The sequence below is a fragment of the Pelophylax lessonae genome, assembly GCF_965119305.1.
Source record: "Pelophylax lessonae genome assembly, chromosome: 8".
Taxonomy (NCBI): Eukaryota; Metazoa; Chordata; class Amphibia; order Anura; family Ranidae; genus Pelophylax; species Pelophylax lessonae.
Genome location: NC_138775.1, coordinates 146,099,555 through 146,126,004, shown reverse-complemented (window position 1 = coordinate 146,126,004; position 26,450 = coordinate 146,099,555). Strand labels below are relative to the sequence as shown.

Genomic DNA, 26,450 nt, shown 5'->3' with positions numbered 1-26,450 from the left:
ATCACAAAAAATAAACTGCACTAAATAAACAACCTAGAGCAGCAACTTAAAAGTGAGGTATACACTAGACAAACATAAGCAAAAAAAGAAGTTGCACTAAGAGATAATATAAAAATTGTACACACTAAGAGTGAAGAATATGTAAAGACTAAAAAGACCTATGGCATATACTCACTCACCCTGCGCTCAAAGAAATATTTGGATAGGCAACTTGTTACATAAAAACTGACATAGGGTCTAAGCAGCTGCTATAAAATAAACAATATGTAAATAAGGTGTTATAGAATATTGAACCATAGAAAAATATCTTTAAAACACTAGCAGCGCTAGGAAAACGGACATGAATAGATTATCCAACAGTCCATAAAATAACTATAGTTGGCACTTCTCTCTCCCCCCTCTCCCTGCATTTTTGTCTATTTGAACCCTACAGTTTTGAGACATTTGGTGGTTTACATTGATTTTGGTATGTCAGAAATTGTAGATATTTGGACTGGATGATGCTCTGTGTTGTTTGATGCTGGACCCCAGCAGCAGGGTAATTAGTGTAGGTCTCATTGGGTTGGTATCTCGACGGATAAGAAATTGGATCATATATAAACAAGTCACTACATCAACAGTTTGAAATGTATGGTGGTAACGTAGAGTATTTTCTCAGCAGTTGTAGAATGTGTATATCACAAAAGAGTTGAGTTGGGCGGATATACGATAATCCATGTTCACTCTATGAAAGTATTGGATGTATGGCTGGATATAAGAATGCAACATTTTATGTAACTCTAATAATAATAAGTGTTTGTTCAGAATGCATTATGTATACATCATATCTTCTGTGTCATCGTGAAGAAGTAATCCTTTGTTCATTAAAAGTGTTGAGAAATTATCTTCCCATCCAAGAATTTTACAGTGACGTGTTAAAATAACAGTCATTTTTTATTCGATTTCCAGAACTTTTGATGCGTATATGATATACTGTTTATGGTGAAGTGGCAGTCAAAGAGCTTTGGTGTTATACAAAACATTTAATTTGCAATATCTAATAAGCTTGGGTTTTGTGTTCACACTTTTTATATGCATTCCAAAAAAGATATTGTCATTTTTAACAATGTTTAAATAAAATGTGCACCAGAAAAGTAACACTTTTTGTTGGCTTCCTAATAAATCTTTTATGTATAAATGAGTACTTGGGATTTTGCTGCATATTGTAGAAGGTCATGCAAGGAAGAATATATTTATTTGAGCTATTAGTCAACAAGAATTCAGCCTTTGCATTGCAGGGAGGCCTTACTGCACAGGGATTTATTTCTGGTGTTCATGATTTAGGATTTAACTGAATTATGGAAGCAGAGTGATGGCAACTGAGATGTTTTTTTTTTAGTTGCTAATATACAAATCTCTGCATTTATTACAAAAACAAAATGCAAATGAGCAAGCATGTAATATGGTGAAAGACTGCATAGACTTCCACATAATGGAGGTCGCCCCGAAGTAGTACAGGACCCTTTTTCTAAGTCGGAGCGACTTGTGTCGCTCCTATTAGAACAGGTCCTGTGCTAATCAATGGACCGCGAGGGAGCGCGACTTGTCAGCCTGACAAGTCGCGCTAGTGTGGACCGGCTCTTAAACTGTAAAAACAAAAAACAGAACTCACAAACAAACAATATTGGTGGTTTGTGAAATTGATAAATCTATTATTTTGTTGTAGAACCTCTAAAATCGGCATGGTGGCCACAGTAGTCCTGCTGGAGATGGAGTTCTGGATCATCTTTAAAGCCTGTTAGATACTTATGCGGGGTACACACCAACAGATCGCTGTACTAACACAAGCGATGTTAGTACAGTGATCCCCCCGCTGAGTTATTGTGTTCTGAAAGAGGGAACACCTCCCCTGCCAAGGACATAATGATCACCACTTGTAGCCATTGGCTGTGAGCACTGATCAGTTGCTAATCGGCTGCTGCTTTTCCAGCATGTTCGTTTAGGCCGGCTTCTGAAGGACAGGCTTCTGTACACACTGGCCAAATGTTGGCCTGTTTATGCTGACACAGCTGATACTTGGCCCATATGTAGCAGCCTTTACAGTCAAAGCAGGAACAGGAGTGACATCATATTGACATCAGATATAGAATTTCCTGCTTGTCCCATATGTGCTTCTTTATAAATCTTGGCTTCTAAAGATTACTAAATTTGTATTTTTTTTTCCTTTCCAAGATTACCAAGTTTAATACAAATAAATGTATTTATTTGCTGCTCTTGGCAAACATATATTGACCATGCTGTTTTTCAGTAAAAAGGGCTTTTCCACACCGATGAGGTCACAGTGACAAAAATATTATTCTTGCAGCGTCATTCTCAGTCAATATAGAGGACAGTCACATATTTGTATTTTTGTGTACTGTGTCAAATAAAAGAAGGCTTTATGTTCCTATTTTTTTCTAAAAGTTTTACTAAAATAAAGTTTGTCTGCATATAATAAATGATTCCATTCTTCAGATATAAGACCACAGTGAATAAAAGACTAAAGGTGGGCAAAGTTCTGGGAGTGGGGGATTAATGACTTCTCCATCCACCTCACTTGTGTGGATGATGGGAACCTGTCTACTGCCTGAACAAAGCAAAAAAAACAAACTGTCAATGCCTAGCTTAAGCATGTTATGATGTTCAAATTGAGAAATAAAATCTCTAACAAACATTATTAGAAAAATAATTTTCTGATGTAGCTGGAGAAGAAATACCACTCATTTGGTTGTAAGTTTTAATTTCCTGAATTTCATCCTTCTTAAAATCTCCAGAGACAGGGCTGTGTCTTTGTAGACTGTGAACACTCAATGAGCAAAGCACACCTATCTTATATTAATTCATGGAAAATGGCATGCTATTAAATGTAAATTGTTTCAGAGACCTGTGCAAGGAATTCTTTGAGCTGAGGCCAAAAAAGAAAGAAATTACCAGGACAAGATGTTCTAGATGCTAAAAATGCTTTCCTGGAGCTGGAAAAAGACACTGTTTCATAGCTACTCTTGCTTATAATTACTAACAAACATGGTAAGACTAATTTACACCACAGTGGATCATTTTTTAGAGATCCACCCAGGAGTGGCTGACAGGCAGTGTCGGGACAAGCTCATCTAGAGCTCAGGGCGAACATGCCAAATTGCCCCCCCCCCACCACCCAAGATGAATGATTATGTGTCAGCAAACCCCGCCCCCCCCCCCAAATCAAGCATTCATTTGCATGCTCCCCCTAAGCATAAATCCCTTCTTCCTCCCAGAATAAATCCACGCCCATTCTGAAATCCCCTCTCCTGGCACAAATCTTTGCCCCACACCCCCATCTTAAATCCGCTCTCTTCCCATATGCCCTCAGCACAAACCCCCCCACCCCAAAAAAAATCTTCCCCCTCCTAGCACAAATCCTCTACCCCTCAAATTTCCCCTCTGAGCACAAATCCTCTCCCCCATTACAAATCCCCTCCTCCTAGCACAAATACCCTCTCCCCAATCATCCCTACTAGCAAACCCCCCCCCTCCAAAAAACCTGAACCGCAAGTGTAGACTAAGCCTAAGTGTTCTCGTAATGTACAGAATATCTCTTCCCGTGGCATATATCTCACAATGAACAGAAAACAATGTTTTTCGTACAACCTTAAGCCCCATACACACGTACCGATTGTCGGCCGTAATTATTCGGCCGCCGACCGATCGGCCGATTGTAGGCTTGTTAGTATGATGCTTCCGACAGCCGACAGTGCATTTTCGGCCAAACAGAATCTGTCGTGCAGACTTTAAAATATTTGTTGGCCGTCACCAGAACGGCCGATTGTTCGCCAGTCAGTACAGATTTCGTCCGACAGACAGCAGATTAGCAAGACTGGGCATGCTCAGAGAAGAAAAAAGACAAGGAAAGTTAACCATCACATGACATCACTTCTGCAGTCGGCTGTTGTTGGCCGACAAAATTCGTGTGCAGTCTTTTGCAGTTTTCAACAGACACGACAGCCCTGGACAAAAGACGGCCGATCGTTCGGCCGATGATCAGTACGTGTGTACGGAGCTTTAGTAGCTTTAGTATCACAGTAGTGGGACAGCAAGTAGCAGACACAAAACACATTACTACATCCTTTCTCTTTTAAATTACATTTTAAGAAGAGTTAGCAGCATATATAAGTACAGGAATACAACAAATACTCCTGCTTTAAAGAATGATAAAGAATTTGTACGTCAAATGGGCTGGCTTTCTGATTGAACTGTAATTGCTTGCATTTCATATGATGTCTTTCCACCTTCATTTGATAGTTCTGCTGATACTGACAAACAATTGCCCATTGCACTGAAGTCACTGTCTACTGTCACTGTCCACAGATGTAGTTTCATACAGTTCATAGGTGTAAGAGCCAAAATCTTGTTCTTTTGGTCTTATCCTGTTTTCGGTTCTTTGATTGTTATGATGCACCTATCTCCTGCCTGATGAAGGGGTCCTGCACAGCTTCAAAATGCTGCACTTTCATTTGAGGTGAGGTGAGGTGATGTGATCACTTTATCATAATTCTGTACCTTTTTGGATCTATGGCGTGTTGGAGGCGCATGCTTTTCAGTATATTAATTGATTAACCAACAGGTCATTGCTACAGCACCCTCATATTCTAGGTTTTACCCAGTAAGGAGTACAGTGACTTCTATGGCATAAATAACTGGGCTTTACTTTGACTCTTTTCTGTGTTTTCCTTAGATGCCTTTGATTACTTCTCAGTTTTTCTTCCTCTGTAACTACCTCATAGGACCAGTGCCCTAGTTCCTGCATAACATTCGCCTTTTTCCATTGTTTGCTGCAATTGTCCATTGGCTGAACACACACAGTATTATTTCTCTGGAGCTCAGGTAGATTATTATTGAAAAAGGTTTGTTGATTTTGATTCCTTGAAAGTTTGGTTTGACATCATTCACTAGTTTGGTTTTAACAGAAGACACATAGTTGGTGCACATTTTCTTTTCTCAGTTTCTTTCTCTGTCTCAAAGGTGATACATCAGGGGCTGGTTTAGCCCCTTGATATTTCACCAAAAACCCATAATGGGACTCCTACAAAATTGTAAAAAAAAATAATAAAAAATAACACTGAAAAAATAAAATTGTAAAAAATAATTTAAATAAATTGAAAAATAGAAAACTACTGACACGGTCAACTGCCCTACCGACAACAATCTTTGCTGTACTAACACTGTCCACTGCTCTGCTGATATACACTCATGTGTGTTTGTGCATGCCCTAATGCAATAGGCTATAACATATCTGCCCTGTAGATCCTTCAGTTCATCTTTTAGTGTTTCCAGAAGTGGAATATGATCACCATCACTTAACACACTGAGTTCAAGTTTGTGTCTTTTTTTTTCTTTTTTATTATAAAGGCTTAACTTCGGTCTGCCTATGCTCATGGGTTTCGGCGTGCCCTTGCTTTACATCATGAGTACTTGATTTGTTTAGGTTGAACTGATACTGGATTGAGTAGTCCAACTGAAGCCTTATTGATCTCTTATCCAACAAAAGGGTTGCAAAATGCTATTTTGCATCATTAGTTACCTGGTACTTTATTATATTGACATCTCTGTGGCTGACTGTAGTGGTAGCGACAACAGGTCTTCTACGCTTTCAGAGTCTGCGTTATGTGTCACTTTTAGTCCACATTGAGCTGTAAAGTGAGTCCTCTTGCCACACAATCTACATTTCTGACCAGATGCTGGGCATTTCTCTCTATCTATCTTGTGTAATTTTTTCACAATATTCACATTGTACTGAAGTTGTAGGAAGCATTTTTGTTGTATATGCCGCAATGCAGACTGCCATCATTTAAACCATCTACCATCTTTAGAATGTCTTCTCTCAGTATAAAGGCTCTGTATATCTGCGTGTAGGCAGGTTGTCTACTGTGTTCATTTTAGCCAGACTGGTGTGGCTGCCCAGGCTGGGGGAAGGGGTTAATTCTGCTTTGCATTCCCTGCTCATGTTCACTGGCTTTTTTGGGGTCCAGCCTCCTTACCTGTTATATATAAAAGGCAGAGATTTGGGTCCCAAGAGAGTGTGAGATAGCAAGCTAAGGACAGGAACCTTGCAGTTCTTGCTGATGCTTGTAGTTCATCTAAGGAACATTGGCCTTTTGGAATACACCCAAGCCATGTACTTCTCCAGTGGAGTCATGCAAATTATGGACTTCACCCATAAAGTCTCTACCTGTGTAGGTACGCTGGGGCAGCTGAGAGTTAGTTAGGGAAAGAATGTTTTATCATGTTCTGTATGGCAATGCCGAAATTTCAGTAGAAGCTGTTTAACCACACAAAGCCTGCTCTGAAGTTAGTCAAGGGTTGCATGTGAAGTCCTGGCATTCTTTAAGGGGCTAAGTCTACAACAGCACACTAGGGGTTCTGGTAATACTACAACAACAAAAGGGTTAAATTGCAACCAGTCGTTGGTGTGGTACCAGGTTAGGAGACAGGTCTTCCGGTAATGAGGTGGTCCGATGTTACAGCTCCCTCCCTAGCAGTCTGTCTCCGTCAGTCTCTGGAAGCGGATCAGCCTTATGGAGATCTATGGCCTGATCACTAGGTACAGAGGAGCAAGAGTTAAGTTGAGCACCTATGAGGTCCATGCTAGGTGCTCGGCGGGACCCCATTCTGTTATTGGGAGTGAGGTAATAGAGGTATGCTGACTGGTGGAGTGTGTATAGGCTCTGCAAGTCCCTCCTAATGCAACACAAATGGGTGTTCAAGTGTGTAGGACATGGGGCACCATCTTCTGGAGGAACTTCGCATACAACACTACACACTCTACTCTACATGGTGTCTTCGTGTACACAGTGACACTTAAAGGTGATACTAAACTCTCAGTTTTTATGCACTTTCTGTAGCTGATTTTATCACTTACTGAGTATGCAGCTTCTATATGTTTTAATCCTTGCCTATGTTTTAATTTAAGCTGGTGCCATGACCACTGCCCCTGTCTTCCTGTTTCAGGGTGGCTCCTTTCTCTTACTGCATACTATGGAGCCACTGTTGCATGCAGGTGCTAGAGTTGTGCCTCCCTACACAGTGTCTGTCAATAGAAACACACAAACCCATAGCCTAGGATGGCAAGGCACTTCCCTACTTTTCACCCCTTCTCCCCCCCCCCTCACTTTTCAAAGCTAACAGACTGGCATAAAATCGCACTGTCAACTGTTAACTTACTCCTTTGAAGAGCAGAAGATTACATTATACAGCCTAAGATATGTCAGGTAAAGGCTCCCTTTATACATTCAACAGTACAGAATTAGAGATATGTGTAGGAATCTGGAAACCAAGGTACGGGTAGTCTTCCAGGTATGATTGGGGGGGCATAGATATAATACTCAATAAGGATATTTTAGGAAATATACAGGGGGGGGTAAGGCTTAAGATCTAGGAAGAGAAACTGAGAGCTGCAAAAGGGAAAAGAAGGCCCAATGCACATTGAGTGTTTAGCACGGTGTTTAACTGTAAGAGGGGGCCACAGGAGTGCTGTAAAGCATGCAGGCAGCCTGTCTAACTCTATCAGAGGCTGACAACTGCTGTGGCTGGAAGGGTCACCTACCAGTACCGCCATTTAGGGCAGAATGTGTTGAAGGACAAATGCTCAGAACGCAAAAATTTAGTGTTCCAGGCATTCATCCCTGGGTGCATACTGCCCTAAACATAAATACTGCTACTGCATCATCCAGCCCTGTCCAGCTGCAGCAGCTTTTAGCCTCTCACAGAGTTTGACAGGCTGCCTGCAGCAGGGCTGGATGGCGCACCAGTGCCCTCCCCCTGCATTTAAACAACAGAACCTCATGCAACGATGCCCAGCGTGCATGGGGCCTACAAATAAGAAAAAGGAAGGGAAAAGAAGACATGGGGACAAAAGAGGGGGAGGTCTAGGGGGACAAAGGAAGGAGGAGGGCCCCAGGGGGTCAGCTCACTATGGAATCAAAGAAAATGAGGGTGAGCATTATATATCCAAGGCTGTCAAGGCTGTATTGGCCAGAACTGCCATTTGTTTTTCACGTATTATATCAGTTAATATGTTTTTTACCACTTATTAACTCCTATAGACTTCAGACATTGTAAATCTTGTGGTGTGAAAATATATAGGACCAATGCCTGTTCTGTGTTGTGGCTCCATGTTCAACTGAAAACTTTGCTGTCTCCATCTCTGATTTCAGTCAATCGTTTTGTTACTCCATGTTTGAAAAGCTCTCTTGGCTCATAATAAAATGTTAAAATATAAAGGTTCTAGGCAATAAAATACCCTGTAACTCGCCAGATAAAAAAACTACAACCGTCTAAAAAATATATATGATTGTGTTTCTCTGACAAGCTGTCTATTCTTTGGGTCAAAGTATGATACCGATGAGTTGTCTGTTGCTACCACACACCTGCAAAATCTCTTATGAATGATCTATTCTATATTTCCAAAACTGTGCCTTCTACTCTGTGATTGAAAATCCATACTTTGTTCCACATTTTTTCCTTGCGGAAAATCTTAAAAGCAAAAATACATCTTTCTTGAATCTTGAAAAATTATTTCTTAATGCTGGTGTCACTTAGTGGATCCATGAAAAGCAAAGGTATACTGTATTAACTCATCCACCTTTCCGTGCAATGCCTGTCAAATGCTGGCTGTTACAGACAGTGGGCAGATACCTTTATATTGTGTACGAAAATGCTGATGGTGTTGTCCAGGTTGATGCTATGCTTTGTTACTACTGAGCCTCTCCCATTCCATTCTCTTTTTATAAGATGCTGTATTATATAGTGTATAATATTTCTAGATGAATGCTCTATTCTGTACATTAGTTTGGCTCCTGTAGATTTAAACCATGTTTATCAGAAAGATACGCCTGCAGTGAATATTTAATAAATGTCACTTTTACCTTTTCTAAATACAAATATATATATATATATATATATATATATATATATATACATTATATATAAAGTAAACCTTGCGCTAGAAAGAAAACAAACTGCTGCCATTTAAAATTCCTGAATACAGAAAAAATTATATACAAAACGTGAAAAAGTTGTGCTGTCTGTTAACTAACGGAGAAATTAATCCCACAAAAACGTGCTCTAATAGTCAAAGATTCAATCAAACATAGATACAATAAATCAACCTTGTGATATCAATATATCCAAAAAAGATGTGTAACAATATACAAATGTCCATAAAATGTATTCTATGAAGTAAAAATAAGTGTCCATGTAGAACTTCAAACAAATGAATAAAAGGTTCACTGCTCCCAGTGTTTAAAATTTACAAATTTGTTACTGTTCGTATTCTATCAGTGCTCAAAAAGAAGTACAGTTTAAGCCTCTTACCAGATTGACATGATCTACAAACTATAGGAGGTCATGAGAAGCATAAAGTAAAGGGATATCATAGGCAAGCCAGATCTCGCTCTCACAGCCACACTCATCCAGGATGGATCATCTGCCCGACATTTGGCATCTCAGACTCCACATGTGTGATCTCGATCGTTGCAAACCATAGGTCAAGTCTCCCTTGTGCTCAGGACGTGGTATTTATATTACACGCACAATAAAGGAAGGCTCATTGTACAATATATCCACATTAAAGGTTTATTAAAATACAACATTGCACTTACAAGAATACAGATAAAATCAAGCAGTAGATAGAAATGATCCAACTGTGAAGCAAACCCGCAGGCCTGTAACGTAGTGACGTCACAGCTCCCATGTCCCTCTCACGCGATGATGTCTTGTACGGAAAAATGCGTTGGAAGGAGATCTCTTTCCTCTGTCTGTTTTGCATGTAATATAAATACCACGCTCTGAGCACAAGGGAGACTTGACCCGTGGTTTTCAACGATCGACATTACACATGTGTGGAGTTGCCAAACGTCGGGTAGATGATCCATCCTAAATGAGTGTGGCTGTGAGTGTTAGATCTGGCTGCCCTTATGATATCCCATTACTTTATGCTTTTATCCATCTGTTTGAAGATATACATGGACACTTATTTTTTCTTCATAGAATATATTTTATGGACATTTGTTTGTGTTTGACACCATATTGTTACACATCTTTTTTGGATACATTCATATCACACGGTTGATGCATTGTATCTATGTATGACTGAATCTATGACTATTAACGCACTTTTTTGGGGGATTTATTTCTCTTTCAGTTAACAGACAATGCAACTTTTTTCACGTTTGGTATATTTATAAATACACCTCATAGTGTGTAAAAATATTTTTCCCAAAATATATTCTTTTTCAAAATGTGTGGCTTACTTTGTCCTGTCACCAAGGTTAAGCAATAGTTTCTTATGACATTGATGTACCTTGTGTAAAGATCTTTAAGTTTGTTCTTTTCACAATTAATGGGTCTCTCTGGTCTACAAGGATGAACTATGTGATACTCATCTCTACTTTTGCACCATTCTAAGGATTTTTCCCAAAAATGTATCTGTTTTTCAGCACATTTTATTGTAAAAAAATGTAATTACAAAAACATTAAGTGAATCTGATATTTAGCAAAGTATACAGTTCTTCAATCTATGTCACATCAGATACAGGTGTACAGGAGAAATGCTAAGAAGCAGTGCAACCCTGAGATGGCGTGAAAACAGAAAAACAAAGTAAGAAAGCTGTATGATGTATGTGAGAATTTCCTTCCCCCCATATAATAGTGTACCTTGGGTACACCTCTCAGCTGACACTTACCCAGTGGGATACCAGGGTGACAGATACGAGAGGAAAAACATATCCTTTTTTTAAATTTTTAAGCCTATCTGCCCAGTTTTCAGGGTTCAATTCCAATACTATATTCTGTTGTAACACTTCGTAAAATCTCTGTTTAACCCTTCATATTGAAAGCGGATCAAAGTTGTATACTGGACAAGTTACCAGAGAACAGGTTGTATTCATTGAAAAAATACAAGGATTTTTCTGAAAAATGGCAGCATGGAGCAAGCAATCCCCTCTAGTCACTAGGCAGAATTGCAGCTGCTCGGTACTGGACCTGGAAGCCTGCTGCTGCCCATGTGGTAGCGGTGACAGTGATTCACAGCTTACACAGGGTTTGGTCAGGTAATAGATACTCAGCTTCAGTTTTAAGAAAATCTTTAGATTTTTAAGTTTGTTCTACCACATATAAATTGCAAAGCTAAGCCTAAATGGCAATTTTACATTGGGAGACCTGGACACCTTGTCAATTCTGGGGACTAGGTCACAGGAACAATCCTGTCTTCCAGTGGGGATTTTGGCGCTTTGAGAATTCTCGGTCATCCCTCCAACACTGACTGGACCTCCTGGCTGGAGGGTCATCCAATCTGAATTCCTCTGAATCGGCTGAAATTCTAAGTGTATGGCCAGTTTAAAAAATTAGGAATGAACCTTTACTGGTGTCTATTAAAATTAAAAATAATGGATAAACCCTCACTGATACCTTGTATGAAAAACATTAATCAGTTTACCTTTAGGCTCCATGCACAATGGACTTAAAAAATGCCAGTTCCCTTGCATTTTTTTCTGCCAGAAAACTCCAATCAAAAACGAAAACCAGAAGGGTTTTTTGCTGCATCTAAACACTGAGCTAAACGCTGAGCTTAAAATATGCCTCTAAATGTCCTCCTAATGTGCATGTAGCTGTCTAATTTGTACAATTGTACATTTGCACTTATAAAAAGTGCTGTATTTGCCTCTTGCTAAGAAAGTAAAGAACTGTTTTTTTATAGGCTAGTAGAGAATTAATGTATATTGTCTGAGACTTAAATGGTAACTTCACCTTATCATATGCTTTTGAACTTTCAGAGGATGATGCGTTTAGTGGGGACAACACCATAGACATGCTAATTGAAGACCAACTGATAAAACATGAAATTCAGCAGCTCAGTACGACAAAAGGTCCATTTTCAACTAGTGAGCCATCAACTTCAAATGATTTTAAAACCAAATTGGCAACAGAACTGTATGATGTATCAAGTATAGGAATCATCTCAACATTGTCTTCCTTGAGGAAGAGTTCCGAAGCCACTTTCACAACAATGGAATTAACAGAACAAGCCACCACAGTTCAATACACAACCAACCCGGTTAAGGATGACCAAATTCCAACGACTATGGAGGCTACAACAACTTCACAGACAACAGAAAGCACCAACAGTCCAACAACACTCATAAAACCTATCCAGAAATCAACACTTGATATCAGCACAGTGGCACCAGTTAGATCACAACCTACTTTAACAACATCCAAATCAAGGAAAACTACTATTACCAAGCAGAACACTGTTGATAGCAAAGAAGAGGAAGATGATCTTGTGAAAGTTATTGGTAAGTATAACTCTTTTCGATGTGTACAGTACAGCGTTATATATTTTTATAAAATCAAGTAATATGAATTAAAATTTGTATTGATACTGATTTGGGCATTTCAGACCTGCCAGGCTAAAACTTGCTTATGGTATGTTGTACGTAGATTCACAAATATGATCAATATTTGAGAAGAGAGGTTTGAATATTAAACAGTGTAAATATCAGATGGAGTCAAACAAATGCCCTATGTGTCTTAGTGTCGTCATTGTACAATGTGTTATCCAGAAATTCCTGATTGAACTACATGTATTGATGGCCACCCAAAAGTCAAATAGTGTGTTTGGACATGATGACTTGATTTATCCCATAAAGTCCATATATAGATTCATATTTTCCTTTATCCAGTACAATATTCATGCACAGGCAAGGCAAACTGCCTTGTTAAATTATTTTAAGAAATTGTCCTTTACCTTGCCTAAAATTATGTGTTTAAGTCAGCTGCAGACAGTTGAGAAGGTGGGCAAAATTAGGTAGTGTTACGCATAATTTCCCTGTGTTGTATAAATCACTTCTAAAACTATTCTGTTCCAGAAGTACTGCAGGTGTACATGGACATCAGGGGTAGGGCTTCCATCCATGACAGAAAAAAAAACAACCTCAACCAATTCTTACATTTTAATACACTGTGGTAGTCCAAGTAGCTACAGTGGCAAGACAGGGTCATGCCACGGCAGTTAAACGCTTGTCAGAATCTAAGGCAAAAACTAGTTTGCCACACAGTTCAGTTACGGTTCAGTACAAAAGGGCTCCCCAGCCAGGAGAGAGTCCAAAACATGTAAGTCCTTCAGGCAGAGCAGTGTGTCAGCTTTTTACTGAATTCCAGGCACAAACAGTTCTCCCCTCTTCAGACACAACATAAAAACTCCAGTGTGTCTCTGGGCTCACCTATTTATTAGGCTGTATCTGCCTTCCAAAATGAACCAACCTCCCGAACCAACCCTGCCCCAGGCTGACACTCTACATATCACTCCACTGTTCCAGGATAGAGGTCTACACCTCAGACAAAATGGCAACAGACCAAGGAAAGGCTGTCCACATTTTGATGCACTTTCTGAAATCTATGCACTACTTAACACATTAAATCCTTTTATGAGCAAGATACCACCTGGTGATCTTGGAGATCCTGTCATTTTACTATACCATCCAGGTAAGGGGGGCATGATCTGACACCAGCTTAAAGGGCCAGCCCAACAAGCAATACAAAGTGTTTCTAAAGCCCACTTTTTCAGGGGACAGTCCCTTGGTCCCCTACCACAACTAAATAATTATAAATACAGGACACAGGAATTCTTTGACCATAGGTTATATGCCATTAACTTCAGGTGATTGGACACTGGCAAAAGCTTTGAAGGAACAACACTCATATAACTCCCCCACTACCTCTACACGAGGGTCCAGTTTTTTAAATAGTGTGCCTAGCTAATGTGCTTTTTCTGTTGGAAAAGTTTTTTTCCTGTTTTAACCAGTTTTCCTTTCCTTTTTGTAATGGCACTTTCATTGGACTGCTTATTGCCTTATGCCTCACTAGCAGTTCTGGGATCGCTTATTGTTGATGTACATTTCAGGAGCAATACCTGGACCCTGCAGCAGAGGGGCCAGGTAGGTAATGTCTGCTTTGAGCACTGGATCCTGCATTCAGCACTCACCTTGGTATGCTATAAAACAAGTTAGTCACAGTGCGCATTAAAGGTCCTTGACTGTGGTCCATCCCTTTGGCAATCAGGCCCTGAAGACCCCTCCTGGGTATGCCCAGTGTGATGAGTAAACCCTGGAACCTGGACAGGACCAGCAACATGGACAAGGTAAGACAGCTTTACCCTGTACCTTTACCAACCAGTTCCTGGGGCCTGTTATCTGCCATTGTTGGTTCTTGTTCCTGGTCCTTGTTGGATCATTTTTTGGATCTGTAGTACACACTAAATTATATCCTTATATCCTACAAGATACAAAACTGTGCTAAACACACAAGTGCTTTTGAAGGCATGGGCTATGGGATACCCTACACTTTGAGTGTTTTAGCCTATTATTGTCTCGCTTTATTCAGTCTTTTCTTCTATCTCAATACTGAAAGTGTCTCTCTGGCTAGTGACGTAGTGCCCATAAGACTCCTAAGACACTTTTAGCTGCCATTTTCTGCCATCAATTCAAATTGATCACCTGCTGTCTTACTTGTTGCCTGATACCACAGAAACACGGGGTTGATTTACTAAAACTGGAGTGCAAAATCTGGTGCAGCTGTGCATAGAAACCAATCTGTTTCCATTTTATGTTTTTTGTTACAACTTAATAGAAAAATCTGAAGTTAGAAGCTGTTTGGCTACCATGCACAGCTGCACCAGATTTTGCACTCTGCAGCTTTAGTAAATCAACCCCATAGTCACAGTAACTTGGTTAGCACCTGTCTTATTGCAATTCATTTATCCATAGCACGAACACCCCAGCAGGGAAAGATTCTCACTTAACAATGGCGGATTATAGGTACTTGGGAGAGGGAGCTGAGGAAACTTCAAAAATCTTCACAGGTTGAAAGCTTCCAAATTTGCTTTTCTTGGAGCCCAAAGCATACATTGACAGCACTCCAGCCCCTTTATTCAGGCTCCTCACAGACGTGCAACATGCACCTGTCAGACTAAAGCAGAATTACTTCTTCAGCTTCCTGTCACATGCTGACTTTATTGGATTCACAAATTGAGGCCGTGCATACTAATCTCTGGCTAGACAAATCTAGTGCTGAACATCTCACATATATTCCTATGAGTACAAAAAAAGAAGCCTATTCCTAGAAAGCAATTCACTATTTTTGATCAAGCAGTTGGAGCCTTATACAATGACTTAATGTCTCAACTCTGTGAGTTTATTTACTCCTTCTGACATTTTTGTACCCTCTGGAAGTGGAATTTAAAAAGAAATTAACTGCACCCATTGTGGAGTTGACCATTCTTTCACTAACAATCTACTGTGTCTAAATATTAATGAGCAGTGCTTGGTCTTATATTTAAAAAAGTCCATATATTAGATGATAGAAGGACAAATTAAGGTCCTGTACCAGCTTCAGTGTGAAGAATGATACACGCAACACTACAGTGTTTCCAGCAAGTCTCTTTACCAAAGAGGTTGGACCCTCAAAGTTACAGAGTGGTCAAATGAGCATGTAACATAAACCGGTCCCAATCATCAACTCTGGATGTCCAGTGGAACGGCTCTCATCAAGATCACATTGGGCTCAGCAAAGTAATAAACATGAAAGATCCCATTGTGAAGCACATTTTTAAAAAACTCTACCTTTATTAAGAATCGTACTTATAAAACATCAAATCTACCGTGTCTATTGAGGGCATTCCCTCCTTTTAGGATTCAGTTGGTAGTCATTTAAAGCCTTCTTTGAAGTCCTCCTTTTAATGGGCATGTTCCATCATGGCCTTAAAACATCTATTGAAATTACTGCAGTAACTAGCCTCCCCAGAGGGTCTCTTGTATACCTGTCACCAAATATAATGCAGCAGCTAGGCTTCTGCCTGGTCTCTAATAGATATACTACTTTTATGTCTCATATGGGAGATTTCCTAACTTAAAGAGCAAACACAAGTTGATGAGTTATACACCCCATCTATTGATACCTCAAGGTAGCCCTTACATTGCTGAAAAATCAACACACTCCATAGTGCTATATCATTAGACCCTTAATACCACCTGAACATTTATTTTTTAGGGTACATTTGAGATCCTTTATTACAAGGGTCCTGAGTCAAATCTTTGAACATTATGGCCAAATGCTGATACTTATGTTTCTCCATATGATTGATCCTGCATCCCCTCTCACCCAGAGATCTCCCAGCATCTCTACTTCCTCCATATTCACCAGTTAGGCACATTGTACCTAAAGGCTGGGTGCCCCTCTTTTCTAGGGGGATGCAGATCACACCCCCCCCCCCCCCCCATATTCTGCAGTCTATCAGGTCAAGTAGTTCTCACCTAGATTAATTATAGGGATCCCAATCCTACAAAACGGTTCCCATTACTCATCCTGCAACCTCTTCTGTTTGGAATTGCCAAACACCTAGCCCCTGGTACCCTGCAGGTCTTGGTTGGACCTTGTATATTCTAACATTTCCCACTCCCTGTGTACCCTCTTTAACAATAAGTTACTTTCTTTTGTCATGACTTTCTGTGCCTCTTTTGGGAATTCCTCAGGTGCTCTTTCCCACAGAGAGCCCTCCTTGTGTGCTTAAAGGCTTTACTCCCTTAAAAGGGCCTCTGTAAAAACAGAACCTTCTTCTCTCTGTTGTCCTTGGCAGCCGTAGTTCTGCCCCCCCCTGTTTACTTCCTGGGGGGCCCACACCATTTCTTATGCTACATGGGAACAAAGTGTCCTTCTTGAAGTCTTTTTTGCTTCTATGGAGTTTTCCTATTGCTTTCTGTGGAATGTCCTTCTCTCTCCCCATGTCTTGCCTTGAAGGCATGTTACGCAGTTATAATCATCCTTATAGGTGAGGTCAGGACTGTTATCTTTGACATGTATGTAAATGGACCCTTCTTACTTTCCTAACAGGGTGATCCCCCTATGGGATTCCATTCTCTTCTTCCACCAAGCTGGGTGGGTATTTCGCCTTCTTTTCTAGGGCTTCTGCCCAAAGGGAATGAGTCTCTTCTTCCCTAGTTGAGTCCATTCTCTCATAAATGTCAGGGTTCTTGGTCTTAGGGTTGATTCACACCAGGTATGGTAGGACTGCGTTGGGCGGCTATTCCAGCTCAGTCCTACTGCAAAACAGGGCAAAATGCCTTGTCCCCTATCTGGCAAGTTCACTGAACATGGTGGTGTACTTCATGCACAACTTTTTTCCTTGTGTAGTGCAAGTCAATCCACCAATAGAACTTAATAAAATGACACTGTATTACATTTTAATAAATGGACTCAGGGGCTGGTTTAAATGTACCCTTAACGTCCTTCAATACAATGACACAGCAGGCTTCTCAGTACTCCAGTTTGGAGATGGAGAGAGGGTTTCTACAATTCCTATATTTTCAGTCTGGGTTTTTGGGTTTTCTTGAACTTTCTGATCCACTGTCAAAGCCCCAGGGTTTTATCAGGTTAACATTGTAGATTTGGCATGGTTTTTATGCACCGGTAGACCCTATATTTAACCTTTTCTACATTTTCTCCTATATCAGTGTCCCTGAGTCCCTACCATTTTGGGAGGAATTTGCTCTCAGCAGTTGGCTCCAACAAAAAATCCAATCCTCTCTTGTGCAGCCTGCAAATGTTCTCTGACTACAAGCATTAAATCTGCCATTCTGCCATTCATTTATGCATTTATTCAATTGGTTTCACTATGCCTTGATAGGGGGCAGCTTGTTATTTCCATGTCTTGTTAACAACATCCAGCAATCCACAGGTGTCTCCCATTAACCTGGTTAAAAGCCAAGAATGCCTAAGGTACACCACTTATAACAGACAATAAATAAGGCAGTAAACAATCCTAATCATGACCATTGTTTTCAAACACTTTCTTAAGCATTCCTTTTAGGGTTCTGTTGAATCATTCCACTAACCCATCAGTCTGCAGATGATGTACAAAAGTCTGCAAGTTCTGAAATATAAACACTTTACAGAGCTCCTTCACAACATGTGGATTCCTGTGGTACACCCCTTATAGCAAACAATAAACAAGGCAATAAAAAACCCCAGTCTTGGCCATCTTTCTCAACCACTTTCTTGAGCATTCCTTTTATGGTTCTGTTGAATCATTCCACTAACCCATCAGTCTGCATATGATGTACGAAAGTCCACAAGTGCTGAACTTTTAACACTTTACAGAGCTCCTTCATTACATGTGGATGCCTAGGGTATACCCCTTATAGCAAACAATAAATATGGCAGTCAAAAATCCCAGTCTTGAAAATGTTTTTTCAACAACTTTCTTGAACATTCCCTTTAGGATTCTGTTGAATTGTTTTGCTAGCCTATTAGTCTGCAGATGTATGAAAGTCCACAAGTGCTTAGTTTTTAACACTTTACAGAGCTCCTTCATAACCTTAAACATAAATGGGATACCTGGATTCGGTCAGGATCTTGGACTGGAGCCCTGTTTTAATGAACATGTAAAATATATGCCATATGATAACCAAGGATGTGGTATTTGTTAAAGGAACTGACTCTGGAAACCAAGTGGCATAGTCAAGGACTGCTAAGATGTATTGGTGTTCCCTATCTGACTTGACTAAGGTGCCCACCAAATCCACGGTTATGCAATCAAAGGGTACCACCAATTGTTCAAATACATCATCATTCTCTTTACTCTGTGCAACAGACCATAATTCACCGAAAAGTAGGGGAACCGTACCTCCATTCTAGATTGCTGTGACTCACATTTTAATATGGAGACATGGTCCCTGGCTGGGATGAGTGGGGTTCCTAATCGAGTGCTAAGAACATTTTCGCAGCAGACCTAGAAATCAGGCTCAATGGAGGGGGCCTCAACTTCTAAGAAATAACCTCATTCAAAGTTATTGCATGGGAGTTGTTTCACATGTTCAAGAGAACAGGGCTCCAGTTCAAGATCCTGACCTAATCAGGGTATCCTATTTAAGTCTAACCTTATGAAGTACCCCATGCACCGGAGCTAAATGCCCAGTGTGCATGAGGCCTAAAAGTAATTTGAAATGACCAAATACTGTATATATGTTACAGGAGTACCCTAAAAAACAAAAACTGTTGTGTTAGGATATGTTCACACCACATGCGGTGGGACTGCACTGGGCAGCTCTTCCAGCACAGTCCCACAGCATGCACAAGGCAATACGCATTGCAATGGTATGTGGGAACAGTGCACTGAAAAAGTACTACACGCAGTACTGTTTTGCAGCATAGCACAGTGCAAGGCAATCTACTGCCTTGAAATGTGCCGCTGGCAATTTAACTTTATCAGATGTCTGTGTCTCAATAAAGTTAATTTAAAAAAAAAAAGAAACAGTGTGATCCACAGAGCTCAGCGCATCATCACTGCACTGATTTCAGGCCCCACTGCACCACAAACCAGCTGCAGCATTGCAATGCAATGGCTGGGGTCAACGAGCTCTTAATGCTTTTTGCAGCCTGCAGGATTTATACCATTTTTATTTTGCCTATGATTCTACTTCAGTAACAGTTTTTCATGTTAGAGAGTTATTATTAGAAAATATTAGGTTAACTGCTTTCTTCAGTGATGAACATTATAACCACCAAATAATTGTTCAAGTATCTTAGTAGGGGTGCTATCCTTGTGATCCATATAGTTGTAATACACATATAATGGTATGCAATGTGAGACATGTTGGTAGAGATAATAATAGAAGACAGGGTGTTGAACTTCTGAAAGAAAACCAAGGAACATGTTACTTATAGATGATATTTTAGGAATCAGATTCAAAAGGGCCAACACACAGATGGGGATGATAGTAAAAGTAGGCCATTGATCCTTAAAGTTGATTGTAAGAGGCCAATCTATGAGGGAAACCTCGTGCTTAGTTGTATAAAGGTTGGAGCTGCTGCGCTGGAATACCGGTTCTAAGATAATGGCTGACAAACAGAATAAAGTGTGCTGTCTCCTTAAATAGCAATAAATTCATATAGTTAACAGGTGCTTGTGAAAGAAAACCTTATTGCATAAAAAATACTATAGGAAAAGGATGTCATAAGCATGTATTCCATACTGTAACTGTTGATCTCTGGCTGGAACTGAATGTGGTCTGATTATGGAACCAATAGATTTAGCTAACCCAGTATGTGTATGTCACTTATTTGTGCGCTCTGTTTTTTTGTAGCCAGTTTTGATCTGGTCTTTTTTTTTTGTGTTTTTATCATATATATATATTTTTAGCGTAATATCTTAATGTAAGATGAGTGGGACTGAGTTTTTTTTAGTACTCTTTGCGTGTCCTCGGGTTCACATACATATAGTATTTCTCAAAAGTGAGTACACCCCTCACATTTTTGTAAATATTTTATTATATCTTTTCATGTGACAACACTGAAGAAATAACACTTTGCTACAATGTAAAGTAGTGAGTAGTGAGCTTGTATAAAATGTGACATTTTCTGTCCTCTTAAAATAACTCAACACACCCATTATTATCTAAACCACTGGCAAGAAAAGTGAGTACACACCTAAGTTATAATGTCCAAATTGGGCCCAAAGTGTCAATAATTTGTGTGGCCACCATTATTTTCCAGCACTGCCTTACCCCTCTTGGGCGTGGAGTTCACCAGAGCTTCACAGATTGCCACTGGAGTCCTCTTCCACACCTCCATGATGACATCACGGAGATGGTGGATATTAGAGACCTTGCGCTTCTCCACCTTCTGCTTGAGGATGCCCCACAGATGCTAAATAGGGTTTAGGTCTGGAGACATGCTTGGCCAGTCCATCACCTTTACCCTCAGATTCTTAAGCAAGGCAGTGGTCATCTTGGAGGTGTGTTTGGGGTCCTAATCATGTTGGAATACTGCCCTGAGGCCCAGTCTCCGAAGGTAGGGGATCATGCTCTGTTTCAGTATGTCACAGTACATGTTGGCATTCATGGTTCCTTCAATAATCTTTAGTTCCCAGTGTTAGCAGCACTCATGCAGCCCCAGACCATGACACTCCCACCTCCATGCTTGACTGTAGGCAAGACACACTTGTCTTTGTACTCCTTGCCTGGTTGCCGCCACCCACGCTTGACATCATTTAAAACCAAATAAGTTTATCTTGGTCTCATCAGACCACAGGACATGGTTCCAGTAATCTATGTTTTTAGTCTGCTTGTCTTCAGCAAACTGGTTGCAGGCGCTCTTTTGCATCATCTTTAGAAGAGGCTCCCTTCTAGGAGGACAGTCACGCAGACCAATTTTATGCAGTGTGTGGAGCATGGTCTGAGCACTGACAGGCTGACCCCCCACCCCTTCAACCTTTGCAGCAATGCTGGCAGCACTCATACTTCTATTTCACAAAGACAACCTCTGGATACGAAGCTGAGCACGTGCACTCAGCTTCCTTGGTCAACCATGGCAAGGCCTGTTCTGAGGGGAACCTGTCCTGTTAAACCACTGTATGGTCTTGGCCACTGTGCTGCAGCTCAGTTTCAGGGTCTTGGCAATCTTCTTATAGCCTAGGCCATTTTTATGTAGAGCAATAATTCTTTTTTCATATCCTCATAGATTATTTTGCCATTAGGTGCCATGTTGAACTTCCAGTGACCAGTATGAGAGAGTGGGAGCGATAACACCAAATTTAACACACCTGCTCCCCATTCACACCTGAGACCTTGTAACACTAACAAGTCACATGACACCGGGGAGGGAAAATGGTTAATTGGGCCCAATTTGGACCTTTTCGCTTAGGGGTGTACTCACTTTGGTTGCCAGCGGTTTAGACATTAATGGGTGTGTGTTGAGTTATTTTGAGGGGACAGCTAATTTACACTGTCATACAAGCTGTACACCCACTACTTTACATTGTAGCAAAGTGTAATTTCTTCAGTGTTGTCACAAGAAAAGGTATAATAAAATATTTACAAAAATGTGCGGGGTGTACTCACTTTTGTGAGTTACTGAAGATTATTTAGTTCTGGTGTCACTTCCTCTTTAAAATGATGACCACTGACATCCCAGACTAGTCTCCTATCCTAGAGGACGCCTTGTAGGAAGATATGCATCAGGCGTAGCTGATTCTGTGCTGTCATCTGGCTAGATGGTACCGTGGCCGAAGTTCTTGAAGTTGCTAGCAAATGCTTGTCATTTTGGAATCTATGTAAGTGCAATATTCTAGTGAATAAATAGAAAACTTTAAATAGTGCTGCGGTATGAGACTTCGCCCCTTTTTCTATATACGTGTGTCAGAGCTTGATTGGAGTGGAGTTACTGTACCCTGAATTTGAAGTTTTGCCTTCAACATTGCTGATCTGATTGGCATCAATAATAGTAGATTTTTTTTTTTTGTTAAACCTTTTCCCCTTTTCGGAACACTGAAAGCTCCACTTCTTCTGTTCCTCATCACAACGAGGTACATCATTTCTGGCCGCCCATAGGCGTCTAGGATATGTGTCATAAATCCCAGAAGTCAATGGGAAACCTGCAGTACACAGAGGGCGCTACGTTTTGTTCACACTGCGCAGGCCAGAGAGATCAGGAGATGCACGCTGGGTATGCCCACACGAAGCATGGAAGCTCATTGGATCTGCAAGGTACAGTAAGTACAAGTAAACAAAACAAAAAAAAAAGCGTCTTCATATGCAGCATATTTTAGTTTAGATTGCATAAGCTGAAACTATTACATGGGTGATTTAAAAAAAAAAAAGGCTGAAGCTTCACTTTAAGGAGTGCTGGCTATGGTTATAGTATGTGCTGGAGGCTTCTCTGCTAATCCTGGCCATTGGGGTCACTGAGTTCAGTGAAGATTTGAGGTTGAGAGCATCGATTCTTCCAAGCTACACTAGTGCAATTGATCTCTGTAATTTGAGAGTCTGGTAAGAGGCCCTGTTATCTTACTAGCACCTTAAGCACTGGAGCACTTTTTACATTGGAGCACAGAGAAATTTGTTTTGCACGTAGATGGACTTTTATAAGATTTTTTAATTTCTGATTATGAGTGAATAATAAACTTTTTATGTTTTTCATAATTTATTGTTCAAACACTGTTTTATTTTTTATTTGTAATTAGTTAATAATGAAATTGACTTTTTATTGAGTTATTTAGCTTTACTTGCACAATTTTGATGAGTTTGTTTATTATGCAAAAAGGTTTTCTTTCACATGCACATGTGTTGACTTTATGAATTTATTGCTATTTACAGAGACAGCGCACTTTTTTTTATTTGTTGATTGTAAGAGGACTCTAAAATGGCAGATAATAATAATAATAATATCAATGGCAGAGTAGGTTTTAAATTCTATTTACCAGAGGTGGGGGACTTGAGTCACATGACTTGACTTAAGTCAGACTTAAGTCACCAGTTTGAGGACTTGAGACTTGCTTGACTAAAATTAATAAAAGACTTAACTTGACTTTGACTTGGAATTCATGACTTGAGACTTGACTTTGACTTGAGACATATGACTCGAAATGACTTTACTTTTTTAAGTTATTAAATATTTGCATGTTCTCAAGATGTAATAAAGCAAAATGAATGTGCCCGTTATGTTTCTGACACCACAGTCACTTAAAACACCTCAGTGTGTTCTGATTTTTAGGATGTTTAACAATGGAAATACTTAACATGTTTTTAGTGACTGTGGTGTTGAAACATGACCGGACCAAGGATTTTGAGCTGTTTGGGCATTCAAAGTGTTTCTTTAAACACTTGCCGACCGCTCACAGTGGCTCGTTATCGTTATCGTCCAGCGACGTAGGTCTACTTCGCTGGACTCCTCCCCTTGTGGGCGGCACACGCGCGCCGCCGGAGGCTCGCTCCCGCTGTATTCAGACACAGCGGGAGTCAGGCCAGGGAAGGAGAGGCGGTGATCACCGCCGCTTTTTCCCGATCGTTGGGGATCGTGTGAGGAAATCCGCCTGCTTGTGTAAACAAAGCGGGCGAATCTCCTAAGTGACAAACAGTGACAGATTGCAGGATTCAGCATAGCTGAACCTGCGATCTGTGCCTGTGTCACACAGTCCCCTCCCCCCACACACACGTTAGTAAGCACCAGGCATACATTAACCCCTTGATCCCCAATAAAAGTTAACCCCTTCCCTGCCAGTGTCATTTTTACTGTAACAGTGCATATTTATAGCACTGATTACTGTAGTAATGTCACTGGTACCCCCAAAAGTGTCAAAAATGTCAGTTAGGGGTCCGATCTGTCCGCCGCAATGTCGCAGTCCCGCAAAAAAAATCGCAGATCGCCGCCATTACTAGTTAAAAAAAAACAATAAAAATGACATAAATTTCCCGTAGCTAGTAGCTGTGATAACTTTTGCGCAAACCAATCAAAATACGCTTATTGCAATTTTTACCAAAAATATGTAGCAGAAAACAAATTGGCCTAAAATGTTAAAACATTTAGATTTTTAATTTTTTTTGGGGGGGAATTTCATATAAAAAAATGGGAAAAATATTGTTATATTTTCGAAATTGTCGCTCTTTTTTTGTTTATAGCGCAAAAAACAAAAATCGCACATAAATTTAATTTGGGTACAGTGTCGCACGACCGCGCAATTGTCCGTTAAAATAACGCAATGCCAAATCGCAAAATATGGCCTGGTCAGGAATGGGGTAAAATCTTCCGGTCTTAAAGCGGTTAAAAATACGCTCATTAAGAATTTTTTGGTCAAAGACATGTAGCTAAATACATTTTGGCCTAAATATATGACAAAAATTTAATATACTGGATATTTTTTAACTGTCAAAGTAGAAAAATATTGTTATTTTTTCAAAATTTACGCTTTTTTTATTAATATTGCAAAAAATGAAAAGCGCAGAGGTGATCAAATACCACCAAAAGAAAGCTCTGTTTGTGGGAAAAAAAGGACGTAAATTTCGTTTGGGTAGGGCATTGCATGACCGTGCAATTGTCAGTTAAATTCGCACAGTGCCGAATCGCAAAAAGGGGCCTGGACGTAAAGCAGGAAAATCCTCCAGTCCTAAAGTGGTTAATATGCCAAGAAAAAAGCACTAAGCAGTTTTGTTAATGTTGAAAATAAAACAAAACCTTTCCTGACCACTGACTTTTAACTGATTTAAATGTGAAAATTGGGGTAGATCAGTATTTTGACTTGATTTGTGACTTGACCAAAATAAATGACTTGACTTGCTTGACTTCTAGCAGGGACTCGACTTGACTTGCTTGCTTTTCGCCACAGTAACTTGGGACTTACTTGAGACTTGCTTGTGACTTGCACATGTGTGACTTACTCCCATGTCTGGTATTTACCTTCCCCAACCACTTGCTTTCACATGGTATTTGGTGCATCAAATTAATAAAATATATTTTAGTTTTTTTCTTTATAACATCATCAGCTTTAGGCTATCGGTCTCATAAGCTACTTATCTGTAGGCTAGTATGAACCTAGCCTAATTCCGTCAATATACATGAGTGATGCTGCTTTGTTTCATGTTATGCAATAATGAACATTTAAAGTCTCATTGCACATGCACTGATGAACTTTTTGAAATTATATGAATAGTTTGGCAGGGAAACTCATTTTCATAAGATGCACTGTTTCAACTAAAACAGAGTGGTTGATTTACTAAAGGCAAATAGACTGTGAACTTTGCAAGTGTAATTGAACTCTGCAAGGGCATTTGCTCCAGAGCTTAGTAAATGGTGAAGATTCACTTTGCAAATAATGCAAATCGTATGCAAGGAAATTAAAAAACATAATTTTTTTGCTTGCACTTGATTGGATGATGGAACTCAGCAGAGCTTCTCCTCATTTACTAAGCTCTGGGGCAAATGCCCTTGGAAAATCAACAGTCTATCTGTCTTTAACAAATCAAACCCAGAATGTAGATCAGAGATGAACAATTAAAATTAATGTATTGCCACACCCTTTTTCCAAAGTTTTGAATAGAGTGGTAAAAGGTTTTATTACTGTTTGGGTCTATGCTGGGAAGTTTCGCTTTCTCTCTTTGTGCTAATGACTATTTTCACCGTAAGAAAAAGTGAGCAGAAATCCAAATTTTTGAATTGTCACCAGAACAGGAATAGAGGAGAAATCATGCAATGTGAACCGCAGTGTAGGGAGCAGCTGTCCAAGATTTCATCTTACTAAGTTCCGGTTCACACATGTGCGGCCGCGGCGATCGCATGTAATGTCGGAGCGCACTGCTCCTTCATTACATGCGATCGGCTGTGCGGTGCGAGTTTAGCCATACACTTTGTATGGCTAAATTCGCACCGCACCCGCAGCAAAGACGCATAGGACCCTTTTTTGCAGCCGCATCAGGATCGGATCGCACAGCGGTTCACACTTGTGCGATCCGATCCTGTGCGAACTGCAAGATCGCACTGCGATATGCGATCAAATTGGGGGTGTCGTTAAGATTACATTGACACCCCCAGCATATCGCATATGGCAGTGTGAACTGCCAGGGGTGCGTTTGCGA

The 26,450-nt window shown here is 40.1% G+C and overlaps 1 protein-coding gene across 1 annotated transcript in view; it reads left to right on the top strand.

Annotated features, from left to right (window-relative positions):
- OLFML2B (olfactomedin like 2B) overlaps positions 1-26,450 on the top strand; it is a 286,090-nt gene that overhangs the window by 222,553 nt on the left and 37,087 nt on the right. Inside the window, exon 6 of the mRNA XM_082266660.1 lies at positions 11,826-12,347. Within this exon, the coding sequence (XP_082122786.1) occupies positions 11,826-12,347 (522 nt within the window). The remainder of the gene's footprint in view (positions 1-11,825; positions 12,348-26,450) is intronic.